The following is a 22,941-nucleotide window of genomic DNA, read 5'->3' as shown; positions in this document are numbered from 1 at the left end:
CTCCAAACAGCAGAACTAGCGCTCCTCTCGCGCCATTTTCATTCTCCCGCTCCTGTCTTCTCCCGTGCACGAGAGCTCGCGAGACTACAGGAAGTCACGTCAACAAGAAAAAACATCATTTGACTTTCAAAATAATAAAAGTCAAATACTAATATAATGAACTGAAACACAGCTCTCCAACAGAGATGCATCATTATCAGCGTGTTATTTCTGGACCATGAATTTAAATTATGAAATGAAATAAACTGATGTGGATCAGGTTCCATGAGCTCACAGACACTGTCAGCTGGTAGAGAGGACTCAAGGCGCAGGCAAAGGATTCAGCTTCCAGGTGAGTTTTATTGAAAGAACAAAACCCAAACCCACAAAATACTAAACTAAATCATGAAAAACCAACAAAACATTCCACTGATTAACAATTGTAATGACACTTATTGAACTTGTCCTGAATGTTAAAAAATAGAGAAACATTTCAAACAAGGAACCTACAGGAACCTACAGGAACCCAGGGAGAACAGAAACCAAGCGAGTTTCAGGGAGAGCTCAGTTATATTAGTGTCCAGTGGCTTTCAGTGATCATGTTTTAACAGGCTGAGGTTTCAGCTGGTCTGAGTCTCCCTCTGATTATTAATGACTGATGTGTGTTTGTCCCTCTTGTTGCTCTGAGTCCTGTGAATGAAGCTTTGCATCCAGCATCTGAATACATTCAACATTTAGGTGATTTACAGTAATTTGCTTCAGTGAACAAATATTGGTTGTAATGCAATTTAGTAGTATGTGTTATTATTATCTTGGTTACCATGGAGATGAGTCCCAGACCTGCATGCACTTGGTCATACAACCACAAGAGGTCACTGTGGTCTGAGTCACTCTTCAGAGCACAGACGGCAGCTTCTGGACAGATAAACAGCTCACAGTGCTGAGCTCTGAAAATACAGATGGAATGAAATGAAATGTTTCTTCATATCTGTGAGTCACTGAGGCTGCAAGGCCGGCAGAGAGAGGAGTCACAAATCTACTGAAATGCTTTGGGTTTTTTGATTTTTATGATTCCCAAATCCCAAAATGAATTCAGTTCTTCTTCATGTCTTTTCATTATGTTCTTAATCTGTTTTTCTTTTCCCTGTGTTTTTCCTTCTGCTTCCTTCAGTTCTTCTTTATGTCTTTTCTTTATGTTCTTAATCTGTTTTTCTTTTTCCTGTGTTTTTCCTTCTGCTTCCTTCAGTTCTTCTTCATGTCTTTTCAGCAGCTCTTGAAACTTTTTGTCATATTTCTGTCTGAACTCGTTGAACTCTTCAGCTTGTTTTCTGGCCTCCACTTCATATTTTGTCTTCATGTCCTCCATTGCTCTCTTATACTTTTGCTCTAACTCTGTTCTTTCTCTTTCTTCTTCTTCTCTTCTTAGTTGTTCTTCTTTTCTTTTCATTTCAATTTTTTCTTTTTCTTGGTCAAACACTTCTTGGAGTTTTCTCAGTCTGTTTTCTTCCATTTGTTCTTCATGTTGTCGTTTCTCCCACCACTCCTTTCTTTCCTTCTCCCAGGCCTCTCGCTGCTTCCTCATCTCCTCTCTGCTCTCCACCAACTTCTTATCAATTGTTTCTTTTTCTTTGGATTCTGATTTTATCCTTTTCTCTAAATCTTCAAGTTTTCGTCTCCACTCTTCTCTTTGAGTTTCTTCCTGTCGTCTCTTCCTCTTGTCTTCTTCTTCTCTCTCCTTCCGCTCTTTCTTTCTCTGCTCATGTTCTTTGTTGATCTTTTCTTCCATTTCCTCCAGTTGTTTTTCTCTCAGTCTTCTCTCCTTTTCCATGTCTTCTCTCTCTCTTTCCACTCTTCTTTTCATTTCTATCATTTCCTCCTCATGTTTTCTTTCTAGCTCCTCCCTCTCTCTCTTCATCTCTTCCTCCTTCTCCTTCAGGATTCTCTGCATTTCTTTCTTTATGGCTGCTTCGGCCTCTTGCAGCATCTCATTGGTGAAGCAGCTGCCTCCATTTTCCTTCAGCATGGTGTCGATCTTTGTTATCAGCTCTCTGACCTGTGTCTGGTTGTTTTTATCTCTGTTATTGAACACATGGTATCTTCCTCCACAGTCACTGATCAGCTTCTTAAAGGAACCATCACATTTATTTGAGATATAATCTTCAATGGACATCTCATCATTTTCCAGATCATCTCCTCCAGTGAACAGAATGATGGTGAACTTCTCTGAATTCTTTCCAAAATATTTCTTGATGAGTTTTAATGTCTCCTTCTCCTCTGCTGTGAGTCTTCCGATCTGTACCACCAGCAGGAAGACATGTGGTCCTGGAGCCAGCAGACTGATACATTTCACCATCTCCTCATAAACCTCTTCATGGGACAAACTGGTGTCAAACAGACCAGGAGTGTCGACCACAACAGCAGGACGACCGTCCACCTCACTCCGTGTTTTCTGACAATATTTAGTGACTGATGTTTGACTGGATTCAGCTTTAAACTCTCTCCTTCCCAGAATGGTGTTTCCTGAAGAACTCTTTCCGTTGCCAGTCTTCCCGATCAGCACGATCCTGAGACTCTCTGAGCTCTGCTGCTCTGCATCAGCTGTGAAACAGGAACACACAAACTCATCATAAAGGAGACAGAGGACAGCACTCTGAGGACCAATAATAAACCAAAAACAAACGTACCAGTGAGCCCTGCCTTTGTTTTCAGCTGCTGAAGTTCAGCCTGAAGTTTACAAGTTTCATCCACTTTGCTAAACAGAAATGTTTTCATTGTGTAGCTGCTGAGTTTGTCTCTGAGTCTCATGCTGTCCACAGTGTTCAACAGCTGTCTGAGCTGCTGCTGGTCTTTCAGATTTAAAACAGCAGATCTTCCTCCAAAACTCTGACGTAACCTCTGAATGTCTTCATCTTTTTCTACAAAGTTATCCACAGCTGGATGTGTAGGATCTGAGTCCACAGTGATCAGGATGATGGTGAAGTCATTGACTCGAGAGCTGAATGTCTTCTGGATGACCTGTAACTCTGCCTTGTCTTCATCAGTGAGGGGAGCCACAGGCAGGACCAGGATGAAGGCATGGACGCCCTCAGGATCACAGAGGGAGACACACCTGAAGGATTCCTCCATCACTGCCTCCTGAGCTTTTCCATGCAAGGCAGGCAGCTGCAGCAGGGACACCCGACGTCCACACACCTCTGCCTGATGTCCAACAGTCTCTGAGGAGCTGCAGACTGAATGAAGCTCTGTCTGACCTAAAATGGCCTCTGCTGCTGAGGTCTTCTCTGCTGCTCTGCTCCCACACAGAACCAGGTTCAGAGCAGGTTTGGAGTCTTTCTTCACTGTCAGACTTCCTCCTCTGTTGTCTGTCACTATGTCCTCCATTCTCTGCATTAACTCTTCATGCTTGGACTGATCCTTTTTATCCACATTGATTCTGAGCTGTCTTTGTCTGCAGTCTTGGATGAGTTGTCTCAGAGCCTCGTTCTCTCCCTCCTCATGTGTCAGGATGACCATGCAGTGGTTGAAGACATGTGGACCAAACAGACTCAGGATGAACTTCAGGGTTTTTCTGTCCTCTTCACTGAACTCTGAAGGTTTCACTAACAGCAGCAGGACATTTGGTCCAGGAGGACAGAGACTCACACAGGTCTTCACTTCTTTTTTCATGATCTCCTCAGACAGTCTGAACATGTCTGCAGTTTTCACCACTGTTACAGGTTTTCCTCTCCACTCTACTCCAGAGGACAAACACTGTGACGACTCTTTGTGACCCTGAAAACTGTCGTGTCCAACGATGAAGTTACCAAGTTTAGTCTTTTTTTCCTCACTTTTCCCGAACAGCACGATCCTGAGTGCAGACACTGTAACACAGCAGAGAGAAGACGATTATTAAACAAAAAAATCTTGATATTTTATTATTTATTAACAGCATGGTGTATTTGCTGTAATCAAACAGGTGTAAATTGGAACATGGGATCTTAAACAGTTTGTACAGTGAGATTTATCAAGAAAGGTTGTATAATACATTTACATACATGTTTCAGTTTTAGCTGTGAATTAATTTACTTACTGTGAGATGAAGGGTTGCCCTGAGATAGACTGGTACCCATTAGAAGGCTGGTCAGGCCTACAACTCTTCTCGGATACAGGCCAGCAGCATTTATTAATGGATAGAAGGATTGAGATGAAGAGTTTGTTGTAGAGAGGGAGCCTTGTAGAGTGGTGTATTTAATTGTATGATCTGTAAAAACATGACATCATTAACATCACTAACAACATGTATATGACTCAGGTTTATTTTTCTTCTTCTGTTGCAGCACTTACCAGCAGCTGGGCTCTGATCATCAGCTGATAAAGGAGCCTCAACTGCATCGTGGAATATTTCACAGCTCAGATGTTCTCCATTGTTCTCCTTCACTATTTGACCCAAACGTGTCAGCAGCTCTTCATGTTCAGTGTCCCTCCTCCTCAGATATCTGTTTCTACATTTTCTGATCAGGTCTTTTAATGCAGGACTCTTCAGGAACTCTTCCATCAAAGCTGAGCTCTCCTCTGTGGGCTCTGATATCAGTATCAGAGAGTGATTGAATGATTGATCACTGAATCGTGTCAGCACTCTGCAGAGCCTCTCTTTGTGTCCCTCAGTGAAGTCTTCAGGCTGTAGGAGCAGCAGGAACACATGAGGTCCAGGAGCAGAGAGTCTCACACAGTTCTCTATGAACTCCATGTGTCTGTGTGCAGACATGTTTGGATGCAGCAGATCTGGAGTGTTGATGAGAACCATGTCTTTGTCCCCCATCTGTCCTCTGACTCTCACACAGCTGTCTGGTTCCTCCTCTGTGTAAAACTTGTTCTTTCCCAGTAAGAAGTTCCCCACTGAGCTCCTCTCAGACCAGCTGCTGCCCAGCAGAACCACCCTCAGCTCAGACACTGTGGAGACAAATGAACACAGAAAGAGTTAATCCAGGGATCAAAGATCTAAAGCATCATAGGAAATAATCTCTCAGTGGACTCATAATTTCATATAGTCAGGGTTATTTTTGAATATGTTATTGTTACTCTGCTTTATCATTGTCAGTTACCATCTTTACATGTTCACAGTTTACTGTAACACCTGAAGCCTCTGTTCTTCTGTACACTGTCCTGTGGAAAAAACCGTCTGTGCCTTCATGTCCACGTCAGAATGAGATTTGAAGGACTGCTGTGTAATATCATGTGTATCAAATCACAGCCTTGTTGAACCTCTTCTCAAATTAATTGCTGTTAATGAATTAAAAACAATCCAGTCTTCCAAAACTCACTGTATGGAGGCAGGAGTTCATAGCTGCTGCTGCGCTTCACAGATTTTCTGTCCTCTGAGTCTGTGGGGACACAGAAAAACATCATTCAAATTAAGGCTGCAAGCAGCATTGCGGGCCATCACTGTCTCCTCTCCTCTCATTTACAGAGACGTACAACAAACACATGTTTACAAGAGAAATGACCGTATCATCATATTAGCATACAGTCTTATGCAAAAGGCACCCCTAAGGAAAGTCACTGCATCAGTTTGTCACCTGCTGAGCTTTGGAAGAAGCAACTTCATTTTTACATACGTTATATCTTATGGAAACAGAAACATTTCAGTAGAGAAATAACTTTTATTGGTCCAACAGAAACATTTTTATGTGCATTTAAACAAAAATAGGCATGTGCATAAATCTGGGCACCCTTTCAATCACACTCATTTCAAGACCTGTAGGGATTTATAGATGACAGGTTGAAGCACAAAAATGCTTTGTTTGGCTCGTTAGATCTTCAGTGAGACAGGTGGAATCAGTCATGGAAAGGCTGTTTGACAAAGGTAACTGCAGGCTGTGCTTGTCCTAGGTTCTTTCTTAGAGAGTGGAAACATGGGGCCTCTGAACAGCTCTCCACTGACCTAAAACTAAGATAATTCATTATTATGAATTAGGAGGAGGGTACAAGAAATGATCTGGAAGGTCTGGACAGTCTGACTCCACTGTCAGAAATGTAGTGCAGAAATGGAAGGTCACAGGAGCAGTCACTGTAAATGAAAGGTGTGGATGGCCGAAACGAATACAGGAGAGGCACAGACCACCTCCAGAGAACTACCAGAACATCTGGCTGCTGATGGATGTTCATCGTTCCACAATCCAGTGTACTTTGTGCCAGGAAAAGCTCACTGGAAGGGTGATGTGTAAAAGGCCTTTCCTGTGTTTTCATCACAAGAAGAGTCACCTGAGGTATGCAAAAGCACATCTGGACAAGAAAGAAGCATTCTGGAAAGAAAGACTGCTCAGATGAGACTAAGACAGTTATTTGGTCACAACCAGAGGAGGTATGCATGTTGTAAAACACACACACTGAACTCCATGAGAGGAACCTATAGCCTACCATGACACTTGGTGAGGGGTCCATTATGTTCTGGGGCTGTGTGGCTAGCACAGGTACTGGAGACCTTCCTAAAGTTAGGGTTAGGCCACATGAATTCCTCTCAGTGTCAGATTCTTGACAGGAATTCATGCTGAAGCACAAGTACCATGTTCTGGGATGGCCACCCCAGTCCCCAGACCTTAACATCTGTGCTGAGTCAGTTAGTCATTAACTACAGACTGAAACCTGCTCAGATTCATGTAACAGCTGCAGCTCAAAGGTCTGAAGGCTGTTTCAACCTGATCCTGAACAGGAGCAGGAACAGTGTGTGTGTGTGTGTGTGTGTGTGTGTTGAGCAGCTAACATCAAACACATCAGTACATTTACTGTCAGTGCACAGAGTGGATGGACTCACCACATGCTGCCATAGTGTCACTGAGAGAAGTCCGTTCAGATGAATTCAGCTTGAAGGAAGAAAACATGACTTTAATATTAGAGATTATTCAACTGTCAGATTCATCCAGCAGAGCCTGATCACTACAAACCACACAGACACTGAGACACCACAGATGAACACACTGTGCAGTGTCAGCAGTCACTGTTCTTCACCATGTGTTTCATTACAGTTTGAACATTAACTTATTTTACTGATGGACGTTCTTATTGTCATATTATTGCTGCAATCAATGAGAGCTTATCTCTACAGTTCATCTTCACTCTGGACCTGGACCCTGATCAAAGATTGATCTGCTTTACTTTGTACAAATCAGAACACTGAAAATGTTAAAGAAGACTGTTCTGTGAGTGAAGGTAAAACGCTCTGTTACCACGTCAACACATTTCAAACCAGATGAATATATATCTGCAGTCTGATGTGCTGATGAACTGTAACTGTCTCCATGTTTAAACAGCTGGAACAATCACCAACCAGCTCACACTGATGTGTCTTCATCACTCAGACATGTATTGATTTAGAGATCAATATAAATGAAGGTTACTCACCCTGTGCAGTCCTCACTGCTCTCTGTTCTCCATGTTCACTAGCTGCTCACACCGAGGACACTGACACCACCTCTTCTCAGCAGAGTGGGCGGAGCAACACACGTCACAGGTGATGACCCTGCTGCACACAGTCACATGGTGTCATTAACCAGCTCCTACACAGCTCCAGCTTCACCTCCACCCCTCATCGTCCCATCATCCATTCTGGCTCTGTGGTGAGTCTCAGACCCCGTTCACACAGTCACATACTCCAGAATGAGCTGTCCTCCTCAGACCCATGCTGAACCTGCAGATACACACTGAGCACAGGTGAGCGGAGGAAGGAGCTCTCACCTGCACTCAATCCTCTACTTACAGCCTGTAGGTCAGATGTTTGTAGGTGTTTGAGAGTAAGTGTAGATATTTCAGTATATAGCAATACATTTATTACATAATATATTAGTAAGTTAGATAGATAAGATATAGATCACACACACTTTTATCAAAAACCTTTATCTCTCAAAAACTCATCAAACGTTACACAAGCACATTGTGTCAGGATGAGTATAATGCTGCAATATATCAGTGTAATGCTAATAACTGTTTCTTTCACATATGTATTGTAGAAGCATGAAACCAGTGAAACCTGTAGTCGAACGAGACGTGCATGGGCAGTCAAATCCCAAAGAATCCATCAACCAACAACACACAGTGCAATTCACTTCATTCTCCACTAGATGTCCTACTCGAGCACCGTGTCACTGAAGCCTCGAGTAATGAACCATTTCTTGAATCAGGTGTGGAGGCTTCAACAAAGCCTCGATCACCCATCACTAAACAGATTGTCCCTCTTTGTTGTGGTCATGATGGTGTAACCCAGGTCCCACGTAGTTAAAAAACTGAAGTGGTTAATACTATGGGACAGGGCCTGGGCTCGGTTTCTAATCAACTTGAATAATGACCACAACTGTTTATTAAAATGCTAAAGAATCCCTTTACAGGTGTTTATTCAGAAAATTACATAAAATGTTTTATATGAAAAAATAACAATAAAATCAGGAAGTGATTCTAGCTGATTCTAGTGAATGTTAACAGTTCAGACCAATAATGCTTTATTTACTTTGGCTTCTGATGATTAATGACACAAAAGTAAAGCAGTGATTTAAGTCAGTGTTATTTACAGGGTTCTAACACATTTAACTAATCAATTCAAAGCATTAAAATTACAAACTTATCCCTGTATCAAGTCTTAAAAATGAATAAAATATAAATAACTACTAAATGTAACCATATTTGTCAGTCTACTGGTTATAGCTAGCGTCTGCTCAGTAGCTGTTATATTAATTATGATCAATAATATGGGTTTAAACAGCAGGTGAACGTTACCTCCACACTGAGCTCTCCTAGCCGGAAAAAAATGAGCTGGCGCCGATTTCGCTGCTGCCAGAGCCGTCTCTCCTCTTCCTCTGGCAACAAATACATTTTTTTTTAAAAATGCAAAATTTCCATCGTCTGCTGCCTCATTTGCTTGCTGTTTTGTTTTAGTCTGTTGTGTCGCTTGTCTGCTGTGTCGTTGGTTGTGTAGTCCGTGTTGTGTCGTCTGTCCGCTTTTGTTTTTCCCGGGGTTGGGGGGTAAAAGTTATGACGTCATGCCGCAATCAGGAAGTGCTCCGAAGTCTAGACCGTCCCTTTTACCATTGGTTAAGGATCCTACTGAGACCACATAGGGTGTGTAGGATGCAGACCCTGAATTGGGACACAGCTAATAAATGCACTTTAACCCGTTGCAGGCCTGTTTATGAAGCTTGTGTGCTCTGAGGCAAAACGGCTCCAAAGAATATTATATTAGAAGTTACGTCTCTCCCTCTCTCTTCTCTGCGCTGTCATGTAAGGACATCATGTTCATAAAGTTGAAGTGTAACGTATTTGCAGCAGAGAATGATTCTGTGGCTCGTGGGTGGCGGGCGGACACACACGGACACACGGACACACGGACAAAGTAGTTGATTACTAGTCGACTATATAAACAGTCATTAGTTGCAGCCCTACAAGGCAACAGAGAATGTTCTGACCCGGGTCAGTAAAGCTTTAGTCTCTGAGATTTGAGCGCACTCGTCCACTATAATCTAGTTCAAGTGTAGCTAGCGTGCTTTGTGGTCTGTTGGTGCTGGAGCTCAGTGAACAGAAATGTTAACCTTGCTCAGGGAGTTCCTACCACCTCGTAACCTAAACTACAAAACAAAGACCAGAGGAGCAGGTGAACTTAAGGAGGGCTACTGAAAACAGTGCCAGTCAAAAATGCAAAAATAAAAGTACAAATAAACACAAAAGAAAGGAGGTCAAAAACAAAACCAAACCTGATGGAAGGCAGGGGGTTCACACAGGGTTCACATGGGGGAAGAACTGACAAAGACAAAGGGAAAGCACAGGGCTTACAAAGAGGAGAGATGACACAGGTGAACACAATTAGGGAGGAGCAGGTAATCAGGGAGGAGGAACAGAAGGAGAGAGGGAAGGACTGAGGAGGAGCAGAAAAAAGAAATACACAGGAAACTAAATAACAAACTAAACAATATAACAACAAAACAAGGAGCCAAAACCCTGGCTCATGACAGTACCCCCCCCCGAAGACCGAAAGACCACCAGAGATGGAGACACGGACCCTCCTGGGTCCGGGCGGAAGACCACCAGAGATGGAGACGCGGACCCTCCAGGGTCTGGGCAGAAGACCACCATCAATGGAGATGCGGACCCTCCTGGGTCCGGGCGGAAGACCAGTGAGGACGAGACTGCGGACCCTCCGGGGTCCGGGCAGAACACCAGCGCCGACGAGGCTGCGGACCCTCCGGGGTCCGGGCAGAACACCAGCGCCGACGAGGCTGCGGACCCTCCGGGGTCTGGGCAGAAAGCCGGCGAGGACGAGGCTGCGGACCCTCCTGGGTCCGGACAGGAAGCCAGAGCCGAGGACGAGGACCCTCCGGGGTCCGGACAGGAAGCCAGAGCCGAGGACGAGGACCCTCCGGGGTCCGGACAGGAGGCCAGAACTGAGGGAGGCCCACCGGTGTCGGGACTGGAGACCAGAGGCGAAGAACCACCGGCGTCGGGGCCAGCTGGGTCCGGAGCTGAGGGTTCATCAGGGCCTGGGCTGGAAACCAGGGCCGAAGCCCCTTTAGCGTTGAGGAAAGACACCCCTACAGTCAGTGTCAATGCTGCTAATGTTCCAAGGTATAAAAAATCCAAAAGCTCGCGGCAGATAAATCCGTGGAAACACCCACCCTCGGGTGGTGCAGGAGGAGGTGACGTTATCTGGAGTCCGCCCTCTGACAGAGCGGGGAGGAGCGACGCCGTCCGGAGTCCGCCCTCTGACGGAGCGGGAAGACCTGCCCCTCTGGGTTGAACGGAGCCATCGGCCTCTGAGGGAACACCCAGGGAGAGATGAGCTGGGGGCGGCATCGTCGACCTGCCAGCTGAAGCAGGAACAGGCGAGGAGGGAGTGGTAACTCCTCCATCTTCCGGAACACAGGGCGGTAGGTTGAGAGCATCCACGGCTCAGTGACCAGGACCTCCTCCATCTTAGCCCGCAGCTCCTCCATCTCCACTCCAAACAGCAGTACTAGCGCTCCTCTCGCGCCATTTTCATTCTCCCGCTCCTGTCTTCTCCCGTGCACGAGAGCTCGCGAGACTACAGGAAGTCACGTCAACAAGAAAACACATCATTTGACTTTCAAAATAATAAAACTCAAATAATAATACAATGAACTGAAACACAGCTCTCCAACAGAGATGCATAATTATCACCGTGTTATTTCTGGACCATGAATCTAAATTATGAAATGAAATAAACTGATGTGGATCAGGTTCCATGAGCTTACAGACACTGTCAGATGGCTGTCTGAACTCGTTGAACTCTTCAGCTTGTTTTCTGGCCTCCACTTCATATTTTGTCTTCATGTCCTCCATTGTTCTCTTATACTTTTGCTCTAACTCTATTCTTTCTCTTTCTTCTTCTTCTCTTCTTAGTTGATCTTCTTTTCTTTTCTTTCTTTCTTTCTCCTCTTTTTCTTGGTCAAACTCTTCTTGGAGTTTTCTCGGTCTATTTTCTTCCATTTGTTCTTCATGGTGTCGTTTCTCCCACCACTCCTTACTTTTCTTCTCCCAGGCCTCTTGCTGCTTTCTCATCTCCTCTCTGCTCTCCACCAACTTCTGATCAATTGTTTCTCTTTCTTTGATTTGATTTTTTCCAGCAAATCTTCAAGTTTCCGTCTCCACTCTGTATTCTCATTGGTGAAGCAGCTGCCTCCATTTTCCTTCAGCATGGTGTCGATCTTTGTTATCAGCTCTCTGACCTGTGTCTGGTTGTTTTCATCATAGTTATTGAACACATGGTATCTTCCTCCACAGTCACTGATCAGCTTCTTAAAGGAATCATCACATTTTGAGATATAACTTTCAAAGGACATCTCATCATTTTCCAGATCATCTCCTCTTGTGAACAGAATGATGGTGAACTTATCTGAATTCTTTCCAAACGCCTCTTTGATGAGTTTTAATGTCTCCTTCTCCTCTGCTGTGAATCTTCCGATCTGTACCACCAGCAGGAAGACATGTGGTCCTGGAGCCAGCAGACTGATACATTTCACCATCTCCTCATTAACCTCTTCATGGGACAAACTGGTGTCAAACAGACCAGGAGTGTCGACCACAACAACAGGACGACCGTCCACCTCACTCTGTGCTCCGACTTTAGAACCAGCCTGCCTGCCCAGTCAGAGATTATCTACAGGTGTAGAGAATGAAGCAGCAGGCAGCAAGAAAGGAGGAGAGGTCAGAGGGAGCGGCTGCAGCTGTGGGTGTCCGGGTGTCCTGAAGCAGCGGGAGCTGGGCGCACACAGGGCCACTGTAAGGGTAGAATCATGGTGACGGGACAGATTTAACATTTCTGAGTGATATTTTTTACATATATGTTTTACATCTGTCTGTACACAGAAGAGAAACAAAGACAAGTGTTGTTATCCACATGAGCGGTAGCTCAAGAAGCAATTGTTTCGAACCACTGTGCCGGCCCGAGGCTTGCTTCGGTCACGTGACTAGTGACGTTTGAACCACTTCAGTAACATTCAAAGTAGTTAAGTCAGAGCCAGCTCTGAGTTGAGTGCTTCGAACGGCATACGAGTCATGTGATTAGTTCCGTTTGTGATTCAAATTGTGTTAAAAATTTGAATCGGATTAATCATGATGTTTGATTAGCCCGGATTATTATTTATGCACTTCAAATGTAACTTTGCATAACAATTTTTTTCAGTGAAACTGAAAATTTAATATATGTATTTTATTGTGTCAGCCTGAAACCATTCAACCATGCAGTGTAGTCGAATGAGACCCAAATCAAATCCCAAACAATCCATGAACCAATCATTTTCATTTTATTCACCACTAGATGTCCTACTCGAGCACTGTGTCATTAGAGCCTCAAGCAATGAACCATTTCTTAAATCAGGTGTCGAAGCTTTAACAAAGCCTTGAAAACCCATCACTAGATACAGTTAGATACAGAGAACACATCTGGCAGGAGCTTTGTCCTGCCGTTTGTCTTTACCCCATGCTCTTCCACTGTCCTTCATATAAACCTCACATTTTGTTCAGAAATCTATCCAGATCCAGACTCTGGACTTTGGTCTAAACCTGTTAAGCTGCTGTTTAAGTCCTCATGAAGCTGCACGTTGATCAGGACCACATGAAGTGGACCTGAACACTACATGACTTGTGTGTTCAGGAATGGAGTCGACTGGCGTTCACAAGACGACCTACAAGAAGTACTGGATCGGTGCATATTTTTAACCATAAATGCTAATATGAGTTAACAGCTACTTCAATGTTCACATTTTACAGTGAGACAGAGCGTCACAGAAAACAACTAGAACTACGGGTTTTTGTTGATGTTTCACATGATCATGATATAGACATTTCTGGGCCACATTCTGAAGTGACACCAGTCTGATTCAGAATTAGCAGGAGGCCTACAGTACTTAGGTTTTTTTAGTGATTGTCTCTCAACATTTGCATAACCGGAGCATTTGATTGTTTTTTTCTGCTGATGTACTCATCACAACACCAATAATGGAGCTTAATACGGAGGAGCAGCTTCTGACTGCTTCCGTGTCAGAAGCTTGTTTATAACGCTATCTGTTTTTGTTTTGAAAGCCTGGGCACTTGACCCCCTGGGTCGTTTTTCTGGTGAGGATTTCTGATCAAATGTTGGAGGATTGATGTGTGGTGTTGTCTGATAAGGCAGCTCAGGTTCACTCATGCAACACGGCAGGACTTTGTTTTATCCAGAGACAGAAGCTTCACTTTCAGCTCTTTCATTTCTTCTTCATGTCTCCTCTGCAGTTCCTCCAGCTCCTCCTCTTCACTGTCTCCTTCTTGGGTCCCAGCTTTCTGTCTCAGCTCATTCATTTCTCGTTCATGTCTCCTCTGCAGTTCATCCAGTTGGTTTTTCTGTTTTTTTTTGTTTTCATCCAGAAGTGTTTGTTTGAATTTGTTCAGTTCCTGCTCTTGTTCTTTCTGTAATGTGGACACTTGTTCCTTCTGTTTTTGATGAACTTGAGCCAACAGTTGTAGTTTTAACTCATTCATTTCTTGCTCTTGTTTCAGGGACAGCTTCCTCTTTTCTGCTCTTGGGTCGTCTTTGTTTCGTGTCTTTATTTTCCTCAGCAACTCTTCAATTTCTTCTTCTTGTTTCTTCTTTAATGCATCCATACTTTTTCTCTCTTCTCTCTTGTTTTCTGCTAAAATGTCATTTTTAACTCGCTCCACCTGTTTTCTGTGTGATTCCTCCATTTTCTTTATTTTTTTCCTGTTTTTTTTCTTTTGACTCAGCAGTTCTAGAACTAACTCTGACATCTCTGCTTTATGTTGGTCCTGCAGTTCATCCATTTGTTGCTTCAGACTTTTTTCTGACATTTTTAATCTTTCATATTCTCCCTGCTTCTGCTGCATGTTTTCTTCATGCTGTTGCTGCAGGTCCTCCACTTCCCTCATGTGTTTTTCTAGCAGAGCTGCAAAGTCTTCCTCTGTTTTGTCTTTGAACACGTTGAACTCTTCAGCTTGTTTTCTGGCCTCCACTTCATATTTTGTCTTCATGTCCTCCATTGTTCTCTTATACTTTTGCTCTAACTCTGCTCTTTCTCTTTCTTCTTCCTCTCTTCTTAGTTGATCTTCTTTTCTTTTCTTTTCGTTCTTTTCTTTTTCTTGGTCAAACTCTTCTTGGAGTTTCTTCAGTTTTCTTCCATCCACCTCTCGGCTCTGTTGTGCTTCATGGTGTCGTTTCTCCCACCACTCCTTTCTTAACTTCTCCCAGGCCTCTCGCTGCTTCCTCATCTCCTCTCTGCTCTCCACCAACTTCTTATCAATTGTTTCTTTTTCTTTGGATTCTGATTTTATCCTTTTCTCTAAATCTTCAAGTTTTCGTCTCCACTCTTCTCTTTGAGTTTCTTCCTGTCGTCTCTTCCTCCCGTCGTCTTCTTCTCTCTCCTTCTGCTCTTTCTTTCTCTGCTTATGTTCTTTGTTGATCTTTTCTTTCATTTCCTCCAGTTGTTTTTCTCTCAGTCTTCTCTCCTTTTCCATGTCTTCTCTCTCTCTTTCCACTCTTTCTTTCATTTCTTTCATTTGCTCCTCGTGTTTTCTTTCTAGCTCCTCCCTCTCTCTCTTCATCTCTTCCTCCTTCTCCTCCAGGATTCTCTGCATTTCTTTCTTTATGGCTGCTTCGGCCTCTTGCAGCATCTCATTGGTGAAGCAGCTGCCTCCATTTTCCTTCAGCATGGTGTCGATCTTTGTTATCAGCTCTCTGACCTGTGTCTGGTTCTTTTTATCTTTGTTATTGAACACATGGTATCTTCCTCCACAGTCACTGATCAGCTTCTTAAAGGAACCATCACATTGCTGTTCAATATAACTTTCAATGGACATCTCGTTTTCCAGTTCATCTCCTCTTGTGAACATAATGATGGTGAACTTCTCTGAATTCTTTCCAAATCCTTCCTTGATAAATTTTATTGTTTCCTTGTCCTCTGCTGTGAGTCTTCCGATCTGTAACACCAGCAGGAAGACATGTGGTCCTGGAGCCAGCAGACTGATACATTTCACCATCTCCTCATAAACTTGGTCCTGGGACAAACAGGTGTCAAACAGACCAGGAGTGTCGACCACAACAACAGGACGACCGTCCACCTCACTCTGTGCTTTCCGACAATATTTAGTGACTGATGTTTGACTTGGTTGAGCTTTAAACTCTCTCCTTCCCAGAATGGTGTTTCCTGAAGAACTCTTTCCGTTGCCAGTCTTCCCGATCAGCACGATCCTGAGACTCTCTGAGCTCTGCTGCTCTGCATCAGCTGTGAGTGTAACACAGAATAGACACACTTTGATTAATGATGATTTTTTAAATTTGTATTTATCATTTGAAGGCCAATTATATATTATCCATGGCAAATTATATCACCAAATGTCTTGAGTTAGGTTCACAGGTGCTGCAATATGCAGAAGGCCTAAGACTGTAATGTAGACATGAGCATTAAAAGAGTAATAATTTAATAATAATATTATAAATCCAAACACTCACATGTGATTTTGTTCTTTTTCAGCTCCTCGAGTTCTCTCTGTTGTCTGTTGATGTGTTCCTCTTGTTGTAGGACTTTGTCCATCTGGGCATGTAAAAATGTTGATGTTGTGTAGCAGCATGGTTCATGGTGAGATGGTCTCATGCTGTCCACAGTGTCCAACAGCTGTCTGATCTGCTGCTGGTCTTTCAGATTTAAAACAGCAGATCTTCCTCCAAAACTCTGACGTAACCTCTGAATGTCTTCATCTTTTTCTACAAAGTTAACCACAGCTGGATGTGTAGGATCTGAGTCCACAGTGAACAGAATGATGGTGAAGTCATTGACTCGAGAGCTGAATGTCTTCTGGATGATCTGTAACTCTGCCTTGTCTTCATCAGTTAGGGGAGCCACAGGTAGGACCAGGATGAAGGCATGGACGCCCTCAGGATCACAGAGGGAGACACACCTGAAGGATTCCTCCATCACTGCCTCCTGAGCTTTTCTATGCAAGGCAGGCAGCTGCAGCAGGGACACCCAACGTCCACACACCTCTGCCTGATGTCTAACAGTCTCTGAGGAGCTGGCTGGAGGACCAAACCGTCCTCGTCCCAGAATAAGTTTGGCTGCTGAGGTCTTCTCTGCTGCTCTGCTCCCACACAGAACCAGGTTCAGAGCAGGTTTAGAACTGTTAAAGGGTATTACAACATTGTCCTCTTCAGTTAATGTCAGACTTCTTCCTCTGTTGTCTGTGACTATGTCCTCCATTCTCTGCATTAACTCTTCCTTTTTATCTACATTGAGCTGTCTTTGTCTGCAGTCTTGGATGAGTTGTCTCAGAGCCTCATTGAGTCTCTCCTCATGTGTCAGGATGACCATGCAGTGGTTGAAGACATGTGGACCAAACAGACTCAGGATGAACTTCAGGGTTTTTCTGTCCTCTTCACTGAACTCTGAAGGTCTCGCCAACAGCAGCAGGACATTTGGACCAGGAGGACAGAGACTCAAACTGCTCTTCATCTCCTCTCTCAGTGTTCCCACAGACAGACTGAAGACATCTGGAGTTTTCACCACTGTCACAGGTTTCTGGTTCAACTCTCCACTGGCAGCTACACACTGTTTTTGTGCAAACAATCTTGGGACATGAAACTCCTTTTTCCCAGTGATCATGTTTCCTAGTGTTGTTTTTCTGTCGTCACTTTTTCCAAACAAGATGATTCTGAATCCATCTGCAACAAACAAACAAACAAAAACATCTGCAGCATCCTGTTCATTAAAATATAAATCTTGATTAATCACATATATCTGACTTAAAGCTGTTTGAAGCTCGACTTCCTGACATGGCTGTCCCTGTAATAAAGACAGTTATGTCAAGAAGGGACAGATGTCAGCACAGTATGATTCTGTGTTGATGAAGATTCTCAGTCATCCAGGTCATCATACGTAGAGAAGATTGAAGCAAGGCGTCTGGACATGTAGAGTTTTCTTGAAGACGTTTCGCTGCTCATCCAAGCCGCTTCATCAGTTCTAACTGTTTGGTGGGGAAACATGGCAGCTAACCTACACACATGGAGGAGGGAAGACCACTCACCGCCACAGCAGGACACCCAGGACAAATGGGTAAAGAACCTTTCACACAGACAACTGAGCCAGCTGGAAAAAGAAGTGTTGGCCAAAGAACTCAACTTTGCCATCTCTCCAGAGCAGATTCCAGTGGTGGGCCTCATCACAGCCACAGAGTCAGCCATCAAGAACAACAACCTGACAGACACAGAAGCTGAACAACTCCGCTTGAAGGTCACAGCCACACTCTCCACTGCTAAAGCACCGTCATTCAACCTCTCCAGTGATGACAGGAAGGCCCTGATTTGTTGATGAAGATTCTCAGTCATCCAGGTCATCATATGTAGAGAAGATTGAAGCAAGGCGTCTTCCTGGGAATGGATTCCATCCATTCCCAGGAAGTTTGCACATACTCACAGCAAGAACAAAGGGCTGTCAACCAGTCCCCCTCCGGCAGTTTCATAGTCGTTAGCCAGTCGTTAGACACACCTGGCCCAGTCAGCCAGAACATCACAGGTAAGTATGGAAACATTTAGTGCTATTGTTTGTAAGTTTTTTTTAAGTTTTACCCAGACCCACCCACAGAGGTCGGTAACCACATATAAACCATGTTTCCCCACCAAACAGTTAGAACTGATGAAGCTGCTTGGATGAGCAGCGAAACGTCTTCTAGAAAACTCTACAAGTCCAGACGCCTTGCTTCAATCTTCTCTACAAAGGCCCTGATTGCACTACAAAAGGACCGGGACATCACCATCTTATCAGCAGACAAAGGAAGATGCACAGTAGTCCTCAACACACAGGACTACCACTCCAAAGTGACAGATCTCCTCAGTGACACACCACATATGAGACTCTGAAGAGGGACCCCACCGGCAACTACAAGAAAAAACTAGTCACCTACCTACAAAAATTGGAGAAGGACCAAATCATCAACCGCAAGCTCTACTTTCGACTGTATCCTGGGGAAGCCACTCCACGCCTGCATGGACTCCCCAAGATACACAAGGAAGGAGTCCCCCTCAGACCCATCGCCAGCAGCACAAACTCAGTCACACACAACGTGGCTAAGCACTTGGCTGAACTCCTGACACCACTAGTAGGTAACACCACATCACATCCACAACTCCCAGGACTTTGTGAACAAGGTGGAGAAGATCCGAATGGACCCAGATGACACCATGGTCTCATTTGATGTCACCTCCTTGTTTACTTGCATCCCTACATCAGAAGCCACGGAGATGGTAAGGACGTGCCTCACACAAGACAGCACACTCAAGGAGAGAACCAACCTCACGCCAGACCACATCTGTGACCTGCTGGACCTCTGTCTGACCACCACTTACTTCCAGTACAATGGGAACTTTTACAGACAGAAGCACGGCTTTGCGATGGGATCACATGTGTCTCCTATTGTGGCCAACCTCTACATGGAAGAAGTGGAGAGAAGAGCCCTGAGTTCCTTTCCTGGAACCACCCCCACCCACTGGTTTAGATATGTGGATGACATCTGGGTCAAAATCAAGACCAATGAAGGTCAGGAGGACACCAAAGATAACAATCTGGCCTTCTTGGACTGCACAGTACATATTGAGGAGGAGCCTCAATGTGGAAGTGTACAGGAAACCCACTGTCACGGCCCCTGAGGTCCTTAGGAGGGGAGTGAGTGACGTTTTCCTCAGAGTCTTGTTGAGTGTGATTTTTAATATGCAAATTGCTGCACCGTCGGCCCCCCGCCCTGATTGGTTTGTCTGGGAGAGCGTGGACCAAATGGAACGAGAGTGTCAACGAGGCCTCGTGCCTTGTGTATTGTTTCGCTCTGTTAGAGTAGTTTTCTGTTTGTTGTACAGTTGTGATAATCCCTCGAGTTGGGTAGTTTTGTGTTCTCCTTAGATCGTCCTGTTCCCTAAGGTTAATTCCCCAGCAGGGTTCCTGCTTGATTTTCTTTTCACACTTTTGTAGTTTTATTTTTTTTGGTTGTGAGGTTTTGTTTGAAAACCTGTTTTATTTGTATTGCACCACAACCTTTGAGTAAAAACATAAATATCATTGAGTTCCGCCTGCCAGTGGTTTTATTTTCTTCTTAATTATTCAAATTAATCCACTGCCTTAGTGCACGTCCTCCCTAAACGCCCTAGCCGAGCTGTGGACGTGAAACCCACACACACGGACCAGTACCTGTTATTTGATTCACACCACCCACTGGAACACAAACTGGGAGTCATCAGGACCCTGCAGCACAGAGCACAAACTGCACCAACCAGCTCAGAGGGGAAGAAGAAGGAGCAACACCACATCAGGAAGGCCCTGCAGACCTGTGGCTACCCCAAGTGGGCACTCATCACAGAACAAGACCCCCCAACAACAAGAAGAAGGACAACACCAGGCGGAGAAAGAACATCTCCATTCCATATGTGTCAGGAGTATCAGAGAAACTCCGCAGGATCTTCAACAACCATGACATCCCGGTCCATTTCAAACCCATGACAACACTGAGACAGAGACTGGTTCACCTGAAGGATCAGACTCCCAGGGAGAAACACAGCATGTGATATATGCAGTCCAGTGCAGTGAGGAATGCTCTGATCTGTACATTGGAGAAACTAAACAACCACTCCACAGAAGAATGGCTCAGCACAGGAGAGCCACCTCCTCAGGACAAGACTCAGCTGTTCACCTCCACCTCAGAGACAAAGGACACTCCTTTGAGGACAACAATGTCCACATCCTAGACAGAGAGGAAAGGTGGTTCGAAAGAGGAGTCAGTGAAGCATCTATGTGAAGCTGGAAAAACCTTCCCTTAACAGAGGTGGTGGCCTCAGACATCATCTTTCTACCACATACAATGCAGTGATTCCATCCATCCCAGGAAGTTTGCACAGACTCACAGCAAGAACAAACGGCTGTCAACCAGTCAGCCAGATCATCACAGGTAAGTATGGAAACATTTAGTGCTATTTATCTGTAGATGTTATCATTCATCCAGGTCATAGTCATTTCCAAGAGTTTAAATCGAGGCAACTGGACTCAAGGATTGCTTTTTGAAGACGAGAACTGAAGCAGAACTGAAGAAGCCACTTGGGGGAGTGGCGAAACATCTTCAAAAAACAATCATTGAGTCCAGTTGCCTCAATTTAAACTCTTGGAAATTTAGTGCTATTGTTTTTTAAGTTTTACTCAGACCCACCCATTGAGGTCTGTAACCACATAAACCATGTTTCCCCACCAAACAGTTAGAACTGATGAAGCTGCTTGGATGAGCAGAGAAACGTCTTCAAGAAAACTCTACATGTCCAGACGCCTTGCTTCAATCTTCTCTACGTATGATTCTGTGACACCACTCTCACATGTCTGTAACAAACATGTTGCATTCATCACTCAGTACCTCCAACAGGATCCTGGACATCAGTGGCTCCTTGTTTGAAGGTTGGAGGACCACTTGATGGCTCTCCAAAACCATCACAGCTCACATGATCTCCATGGTTCCCCTTCACCATGTCGCTCATCACTCTGAGCAGCTGCTGTTGTTCCAGCTTCTTCTGCCACAGCAGCTTATCTTTACATCTTTGAATCATGTCTCTCAGTGATGGATGGTTCATGTAGTCTTCAATGGAACCTGAGCTCCTCTTTCTGGGCTCTGATATCAGTATCAGAGAGTGATTGAATGATTGATCACTGAATCCTGTCAGCACTCTGCAGAGCCTCTCTTTGTGTCCCTCAGTGAAGTCTTCAGGCTGTAGGACCAGCAGGAATACATGAGGTCCAGGAGCAGAGAGTCTCACACAGTTCTCCATGAACTCTGTCAGTCTGTGTGCAGACAGGTTTGGATGCAGCAGATCTGGAGTGTTGATGAGAACCATGTCTTTGTCCCCCATCTGTCCTCTGACTCTCACACAGCTGTCTGGCTCCTCCTCTGTGTAAAACTTGTTCTTTCCCAGTAAGAAGTTCCCCACTGAGCTCCTCTCAGACCAGCTGCTGCCCAGCAGAACCACCCTCAGCTCAGACACTGTGGAGACAAACAGGTCTTTCATTTAAAAAGACTCTGTCCACTCCACACTCTGACCACTGTTAAAGTTATGAAACTTATATACACAGTAAACACACATCAGCACATGTCTGTAATGAACTGAACCAATTCCTGAACAGTTTACAACAAAATCACTGCTTTCAGTGATGGAGCATGATCAGAGAGGGAGTTAAGATCTCACACAGCAGGAAGAGCTGCAGAAACAAAATGTACGTTCAGCTTCTTCATATGTTTCTTGCTAAAAACACACTGATGCTGCGTTAACTGCTGTACTTTAAACACATGAAAACTGAACATCAAGTCCCTGAAACTTCATTAATTATTGCTCTGTTTGAATGTTTGAATGATCACTCATTAAACAGTTTAACGCAACATAATTCTGACGTAGACTCACTGTGAGGAGGTAGAAAGTCATAACTGCTTCTGCGCTTCAGTGTTTGATCTGCAACTATAAGAACACAAAATACATTCCCTTAAAGCATTCACACTAACAATGAACTATGATTTATTACTTATGGTCTGAAGTTATACTGAAGTGACAAACGAGTGAGGTCTGTGAAGTATGTGAATAACAATGATAAAAGTTATTCATATAACAGGTGAGCAGGCTGCTGTAAGATATTAGGATAAGATATAAATCAGTGTGTCTCAAACGCTGTTTCGCAGACTGGTACTGCAAAGGTTACAACTGGGCCGTCTGCCAACCTTTGCCTTTGGACTAGCCAATATGATAATGTAAAGGTACTGTCAGTGTCAGTCAGAATCAGATCATGTAGAAGAGTCGTGCTGCTTTCAGCACTTTTGTCTCTGATTAAAGTAGGTGTGTCTGTCATGTCTAGCTGATGGCGAGGGTGTGGACTTGGGGCAGCTGCCAGCAGTGATCATACAACACCTTATTGAAAGTCTGTCACCTTGATTCAAACTTCCCTTTAAAATCCCATTTCACAGAGAAGCGATGGGTACAAGGTCAGTTCACTGACCAGACACAAGTGATCTGACACCTGTGCTGCAGGACAAGCTTCTGGGGCTCTCTGTGATGCTGTTCTGCAGTCCAGATTTAGTCGGCTTTCTCTAAATTCTGCCTGTCATGCTGTGATGAATATCCCCAGCTGAGTGAGATGGCAGTGATTCCTTTCCGCTCAGCATACCTCTGCAGACTGCATTTTTACATTTGACAGCTACAAAGACAAAATAACCGGCTCAACACGCTCTGAGTGGCCTCGTCCCCACGCCTCATTTAAAACAAACACAGAGCAGAGAGCTTGATGTGAACAACCAGAGTCTGGAACATTTAAAACTATTTAAAGACATAAACACATGAAATGATCGTCTTCCTGGTCCTGACCATGTTAACATGGTTTGCACAGATATCAGTGGATTGTTGAAGCAGAGAAGATTGAAGCAAGGCGTCTGGACTTG

The 22,941-nt window shown here is 44.3% G+C and overlaps 2 protein-coding genes across 2 annotated transcripts; both read right to left on the bottom strand.

The window, feature by feature from the left end:
* Window positions 1–319: 319 nt before the first annotated feature.
* On the bottom strand, window positions 320–7,459 carry LOC114440969 (GTPase IMAP family member 8-like). The gene is made up of 7 exons (XM_028413664.1): window positions 7,357–7,459; window positions 6,770–6,818; window positions 5,280–5,339; window positions 4,303–4,908; window positions 4,049–4,219; window positions 2,664–3,839; window positions 320–2,577 (listed from the first exon to the last, which is right to left on the bottom strand). The coding sequence occupies exons 2-7, from the start codon at window positions 6,780–6,782 to the stop codon at window positions 1,016–1,018; spliced, it is 3,588 nt and encodes a 1,195-aa protein (XP_028269465.1). The 5' UTR covers window positions 6,783–6,818; window positions 7,357–7,459; the 3' UTR covers window positions 320–1,015.
* Window positions 7,460–12,837: 5,378 nt separating this feature from the next.
* Window positions 12,838–16,958, bottom strand: LOC114440972 (golgin subfamily A member 6-like protein 22). The gene is made up of 2 exons (XM_028413667.1): window positions 15,956–16,958; window positions 12,838–15,728 (listed from the first exon to the last, which is right to left on the bottom strand). The coding sequence occupies exons 1-2, from the start codon at window positions 16,950–16,952 to the stop codon at window positions 13,639–13,641; spliced, it is 3,087 nt and encodes a 1,028-aa protein (XP_028269468.1). The 5' UTR covers window positions 16,953–16,958; the 3' UTR covers window positions 12,838–13,638.
* Window positions 16,959–22,941: the final 5,983 nt, after the last annotated feature.

The sequence above is a fragment of the Parambassis ranga genome, chromosome 9 (genome assembly GCF_900634625.1).
Source record: "Parambassis ranga chromosome 9, fParRan2.1, whole genome shotgun sequence".
NCBI lineage: Eukaryota > Metazoa > Chordata > Actinopteri > Ambassidae > Parambassis > Parambassis ranga.
Note: the sequence above shows the minus strand (reverse complement) of the source record. Positions and strands in the feature narration are given on the sequence as shown.